Source organism: Gossypium raimondii, chromosome 11 (genome assembly GCF_025698545.1).
Source record: "Gossypium raimondii isolate GPD5lz chromosome 11, ASM2569854v1, whole genome shotgun sequence".
Classification (NCBI taxonomy): Eukaryota; Viridiplantae; Streptophyta; class Magnoliopsida; order Malvales; family Malvaceae; genus Gossypium; species Gossypium raimondii.
The window spans coordinates 59,857,129-59,864,000 of NC_068575.1; the positions used below are offsets into that span (position 1 = coordinate 59,857,129).

Sequence of the window (6,872 nt, forward strand, 5' to 3'; positions counted from 1 at the left end):
TTTTTCGAGCAAGAAATGGAGAGAACTTCACTCATTTCACAACTATTTTTCTTTTTACAAAAATATGTCTTCATTATGCATCAAACGATATAATAATAAGCGATAAAAGCCTCTTCATCATCATCGTAATCTCTTCATTTCTTCCCCTTCACTTAGCAAATAAGCAGATTCCAATATCACAATCTGAACTCGAATTCAAGAACTCGTTCAACTTATTCCCTTCTTCTCTACTACTATTCTGCAATAACATCAATGCCATGTCTGAGTTATTACTATTACTATTATTAGTATTATTAATGGCGTCAAAGCTTGAAACTCCTTCACCCTCAAATCTATCTTCTTGGCTCAGCTGAGAAGCAACGAACTTATCAAGTGCTCTCCAATCAGTCAATTTCTTGCTATTGTTCAGCTCTTCATCATCTTCTTCTTCATGTTTAGTCTTCTCTGATATGGAGCTCGGCCTCTTTATTAATGGCAGTGATGGGCTTTCCAGCTGAGGAAGCTCTACAAACTGATCATCCGAGTGATCCACAAAGTTGGAATAATTATCTGCTTCTTTCTTACAAAGGAGATTTTGGGGTAAAAAGTTCTGCCTGGAGATGTAATCGATTGGATCGACCACTGAACTCATGCCACTTGCTTCATCATAGAAATAGCTCGACTCCCATACTTGCATGTTCTTGGTTTGACCAGTGATTCTCTTCTTAAAAGCTCTACAAACCACCCATCCTTCCTCCTGCAAAAAAAAAAAAAAAAGGCTTTAAAAACTAATCAAACAATAGCATATGACATATGAAAACTATAGAAGGAGAAATGGAATTTTGCGTAACCCATCATGTTGTCAAAGTGACAAGAATAAGGGTTGAGAGAAAGAGCCCATGCCAGAAAAGGAATAGGGCCGGGATCGAAAAGCATACTAACTTTTTTTTTTGACTTTTTTTTGGTCGAATCTTTTTTTGACTTTGAGATGGTGGACATGACATGAAGATGAAGAAGATATATATGCTTTTTTTTCATTTAATAACAACTATGTTAGACAAAGAATGGAATAATTTAATTAAGGATGATTATATATATATGTGTGGGCTTGCCTGCGGAGAAGCATGATCATCGGATTCGAGTCTGTATTCATGCATGATCCAGTCAGATTTCTGGCCATGAGGAGCTCGTCCTTTGTAGAAAACAAGAGTCTTCCTCATGCCGATCAGCTTTGATTTATCATACACTGCTTTGTCTCGCCCTGTTGCTTTCCAGAAACCAGCCATGGTTGCTCTGTTAGTTCTTGTCCCTGTTGGATACTTCTTATCCTTGTGGCTGAAGAAATACCACTCGTTTTGCTCCTCACATCCTATTTGGCATCTCTCTGTTCATCACCAACATACATTAATCAGCTCTTATGCATATACAGCTATACACACGTATACAACTGAACTGATCCATGTCTAGGGTTTTTAAGTTCTCATGCAAAAATGAAACCCAGACTGTGGATCTAGATCAGCAAAATTAAAGAAACCCTAAAAGATTATCAAAACCAAAAAGGAGAAAGAAAGAAGGTGGTTGGTGGTGATTTATATGTATATATATAAATACCTTTAAGATCCCATGGTTCGATTCTATAGAGATCGATTTCTCTGATAACATCAAGATCAATCTTCTGTGATGCAACTTTCTTCCTCAGATAATATCCAACAAGCTCCTCGTCCGTCGGGTGGAACCGGAATCCAGGTGGGACACATGACTCCGTTGACTCCATCATAACTCTTGTCGCTGCTGCATCAAGTTCACCAACACTACTACTATTAGCATTACCCACTCCTCGAGTCCTCTTACTTCATCATCTCTAAATTATAACCAATAAATCTAACTTAAATAAGAGAACAGGAGAAAAAGAAAAAAGACTTAAAAGGGTAAATGAAAAAAAGCTAAAAGAGATAATGAATTATTTCCTATTAAAAGGTGACCAATGCTATAAATAACAATCAAGTGTATAACTTGGGTTAATTCATCTATACTATTCCTTTTTGTATCCCAAATTGCTATTTTTATATATAAAAAGAAAAAAGCATTATAGCTAGGTAGCTCATTTGGTAATAAGCAGCACTCACCCACAATTTTGTTCAGTTTCTCTTATGGCTGAAACTTAAAAGTGAAAACCAATTATTTCATATATAAAAGAAGAAGAAGAAGAGATGAAAGGGAAAAAGGGGAAAAACAAAGAATCATTAGAATTTAAAAAAAAAAAAATGGAACATAGTCCCCCCTCTAGAAAACAGACAACTAGAGGTTTGAGGTAATGATGTTGTCTTGTGTAGTTGTGCTGGTGAATGGTGGAAATGATGCATCAAGAACGGGGTTTCCATTACTAAACTATTATAACAACTGCTACTATATTTAAACAAATTACATTCTTCATTTAAAAAAGAATAACTATACTATAAAGACATTTGAGATTGGGATTGTAAAAAGAGTAATATAATAAAATTTAAATTCACTTTAAAATTAAGGGGATTTTTAAATTTTAAATTTAATTATATGTTTTTTTACACTGATCACAATTAAGCATGCGTTTGTTTGTTTGTAAGACAAAATTTTAAAAAGAAAACAAAAAAAAGGATGTTTGTTTTTTCCTTGGAAGGCAAAAAGAGAGAGAGACACCATTTCCATATGGATCAAAGGCCTGACATCTTCTGACAAGCACTATAGAAAAAGAAAACGAAAACGAAAAAGAAAATAGAAAAGCAGTGTTGATCAGGAACTTGCTGAAGCTGTGTCTGATCGCCAATGAAGCGGAGCCGGTCCACTTTGTCTGCTTGTCCAGAATATCCATAGCACCTCTGACCAGTGACTTCTTTTATGTGATAGGTTGATGATATACTATTACTACAAGAGAGAAAATCAAAATGCAAACCCGAACAAAATATTTTCAGGGTTTGGCTTTAAATTCTCAAATAGCTATACTTTCCAAAACGTTCACTTAATCAATAAAAAAAACGACTTTCAAACTTAATTCAGAATTTGGCAATAAGGTCATGTTTTCACATCATAAGCGAGGTGAGAGTCAAGATCGGGTAAGATTTTTTTGTCAGCAAGTTGCAAGCTGCTAGAGAGAGACCTAGAGTGAAAAGGAGATGGAGTCCAACTCAGGGTTTTTCTAGATCAAATCATCAGCTTAAGAAAATTGCCGGTTAGTGTTAGAATGTGCAGAAGACAAAAGAAATGAACCTTCTAACAAATTGTTTACCAAATTTCAGTCTTATATATTATATGGAATAAGGTGGCTTTCTTTGACCAAACAAAAATTATGTGAAAAATAGAGAGATTAACCGGACTGTGACATCCAAACTTGTAACCCAGGGAAGCAGCGATGTGCTGCCTTATAGAAAGAGAAAGAGAGATTAAAAAGAAAAAACAGGCTGATATATGCAAAAGAATGTAGAAAAGAATAAATTATTGAATGGAAACAAAGATGATTATGCATGCAAATGCAAAGAAGCTTACCCGGTTATACGAACAATGAAGTAGTAGCTGTTGAGATAAGAAGACGAAAAGGAGAAGAATGAAGAAGAAGATGTGAAAAGGGACTGAGAATTATAGAATAGAAGGGGAAGCGAATCTAAAAGGGGAGAAGGGATAGGGGAGGACCGCTCGATTGCGCATGGTTGATGCCTGTCCCCACTGCCCTTACGTCAAAGCTTTCTATACTACCTTTCACTCTTTTTTTCTTTTTTTTTTCCGTTTTACATATCTGGACGCTTTCACGACAAGTCAATCTATATACCACATCTCTTTTTATTTATTTACTATTTTTAATTAAAGCATAGGTTGGTTTTATGATTTATAAAAATTAATTTTTTAGAGTTTATATTTATTATTTTAATATTCTTAATTTTATCTTTCTATTAAAAATACTACTTTTATTACCACGTTTTAATATGGTTTTTATTTTTACTTTTTATATAATACCTCCTATCTATAATCTCTCGAATGCGATAATGTGCTTTAACGTATTTGAATTCACGTTAACAACAATATTTTTATAATCGAATTATTTATTAATTATACATCTTGTAAATTTTAAGAAAAATAATAGCATAATAAATAGAATGTTAACTTTGTTTTTTTATATATAAAGTCACTGCACTTTTCGTTTTAAATTATATTTATTGAAAACAATAGTATTCTTTACTGATACAGTTGCCACGTTGGTATACATTTTCGACAACCTCGGCCACGTGTTGCCGACTAAGAATCTTTCCACTCTGTCACTCACTGATTCACTAATAAGACAATTTATAAATGTTAACTCTTCTTTTTAATACGTATTTGAATTTGAGTTTTTTAATGAGATAATTGTATTCTTTTTATTTAATAGGTAATTATATTTAATAAAACTTATCTATTTTAATATCGAAATATAATAATATTAATTTTTAATATTTAATTAGTGTTTTAGAATTGATTTAATGAAAATTCATAATTACCTAATAATATTAACACTTAACTGTCATCAAATCAACTCTAATATCAAATTTAAATTATATTTGTTGTATTCAGGGAGAAGCTAGAATAACTTTTTGGGGGTTGAATGAAATTTTAATTTTTATAGTCTATATCTTTAAAATTTTTAAAGTATTAAATTAAATTCTTATACTTTTGGGGGCCAAAATGTAATTTTACTTTTATTAATTTAAAATTTTTTTAAAAAAAATTAAAGAGCCTAAATGATAATTTTTCATTTTAGGGGAGCCAGGGCCCATGCCAACCCCCCCTAGAATCGCCACTGGTTGTATTGTATTGGACAAATTAAACTAAAATTAAATAGATTCATAATTAACACTAAATTTATTCTTTTAACAAAATTATGAAAATTTCAAACATAATAATATTAGCAATTGACTTTCATGAGATCAATCTTAAATCCCAAATTAAACACTAAAAAATAACATTATTACCTTTGGGGACAAAAATATATAAATTTTATCGAATACATGTACCAAATTGAACCAAAAATAATACAAGTACCACACTAGAAAAGAGTGTCAAACTCGGGTACCAAATGATATATCATATGAACCTGAATTTTCTTCTTAAAAGTGCAATGTTTTTTATCATTGTACTCAACACTTTTTTTATTATTAAATGGGTTAATACGCCTGAACTTAACAATTGTTCTTGCATTGGGTTCAGTTTTTTTCTCTAAATTAGCCCTTGAACTAGACAAATATTATTCTAACATCGGAGCCTGAATTGTTTTTTGGTTCAAGTTAATCCTTAGGGCTTTAACTTCTTTTTTATCCAACTTTTTTAGAAGATTAACTTAAACAAAAGAAAAATATAAATCCTGATATAAAAACAATTACAAAATTTAAGTATTAACTTAGATAAAAAGAAATTCAAACCCACCTTATTAGCCACAATTGTTGACCAATATATGATGGTATATAATCCGAATGATAGGGCTGATGCATGCCCCAACAGGCGAGATCTGTGTTGATGATCAATTTAAACGAGCAATGCCGGCCTGGAGAAAAATGCAAGGACGCACTGGGGATTATATGGTTTGAAATTTTGGTTCTCATTTATTTTATGCAAATATCATAGAGTAATTCGGAATCAAGCATGCCGCACGTTCATGCTAAATTTGGATACCCATTTTTTGGCTTGGACCAATACAACGTTACTTTTCTTGACCATATAATTTCATGCAAATCTCTGAATAATTCAAAAAAATGCCAAACTTTTGTACAAATTTTGTTAAAAAAAAAAACAGGAGAAGAAACGTTGAGTGCAAAAATTGAGTTACAGTCTTACAACAATTCAAATTTGCTTTCACAATTTAGTTTGAGAAGAAACAAAACTATAAAAAGGTAACATAATTTAACTGCATAAATTAATATGGTAAACTAGTCTATGTTAGAAAAATATAATTTGTTGAGTCTTGATTACTCAGGTTTGAAAATCATTATGTGCAATTATATGTGAGAGTTTCAAAAGCCCACCATGTGTTAATGCTATGTGTGAGTTTTAGTCCGGATTAATCAGCTTTTGTCTAGATTTTTCTAGTTATTAATTCATTTGTGCTATAATAGTATGATTCTATTGGTTCGGGATCTATATTTGAATTTATATTTTGGTTGTACAATTAGTGTAAACTTTCAAAAGAAAAATCACTAAATGAGTTTTGTAACTAGCTATTTATCTATTTAAAGAGTACTCATAGTTAGGAGATGAGCCCGCGGTAAATACATTGATTTCAACCAATAAAAGTTATTGCACAAATTAATTTAATTAATCTAAATCATCACCTTTAAAAAGAGCTTTCTATAATATAGTCTTGAACTCTATGATCACATGTATACTTCAAACATATTTATATATATATATATATGTTATTATAAGACTCAAATCTTGTTAAAGATTATACATATATATATCCATCAATTACTAAAGCAAATGCTTGGATGCATATCTTTGTTTGAGTCATGATTTCTAAACAAATGGTATATATATAATATTATGGCCAAGAACATGGATACAATGGGGACAGGAAGTGGATGCATTGTCCACGTATGACGGTGGTGGGTCGGCGGTGGGTCTCCAATCATGCGGCGGACCGCATCATTGAACTCATTAAACCCTCATTGTGGACCCACAGCCACCACCTAGCTGGGGCGGTGAAGCCGAAAACCCATCTCTCTTCTTTTCATAGTTTAACACAACGATAGATATATAAGCAATATTAAATAATACTTGGCTAACATATGAAAATAAAATAAAATGTGAAGATAAGAGTTAGCGTAACCAGCCAAAGTATATCTTTGAGGGGTCCTATAAGGATCTTAAACCCCTTTTTTTCCTGACATAGACAACCC

General features: G+C 32.1%; 1 protein-coding gene across 1 annotated transcript; it reads right to left on the reverse strand.

Annotated features, from left to right (window-relative positions):
* LOC105802167 (NAC domain-containing protein 37) lies at positions 1-3,685 on the reverse strand. The gene is made up of 4 exons (XM_052623334.1): positions 3,499-3,685; positions 1,591-1,840; positions 1,092-1,363; positions 1-736 (listed from the first exon to the last, which is right to left on the reverse strand). Exons 2-4 carry the CDS (start codon positions 1,754-1,756, stop codon positions 149-151), a joined length of 1,026 nt encoding a protein of 341 aa, XP_052479294.1. The 5' UTR covers positions 1,757-1,840; positions 3,499-3,685; the 3' UTR covers positions 1-148.
* Positions 3,686-6,872: the final 3,187 nt, after the last annotated feature.

Excerpts from the sequence above, each read along its gene's own strand:
- LOC105802167 (XM_052623334.1), bottom strand. The coding sequence starts at position 1,756 with ATGATGGAGTCAACGGAGTCATGTGTCCCACCTGGATTCCGGTTCCAC. Across the intron at positions 1,364-1,590 it reads CGAACCATGGGATCTTAAAG|AGAGATGCCAAATAGGATGT; the intron begins GTATTTATATAT and ends GGTGATGAACAG. Across the intron at positions 737-1,091 it reads ATGATCATGCTTCTCCGCAG|GAGGAAGGATGGGTGGTTTG; the intron begins GCAAGCCCACAC and ends TTTTTTTTGCAG.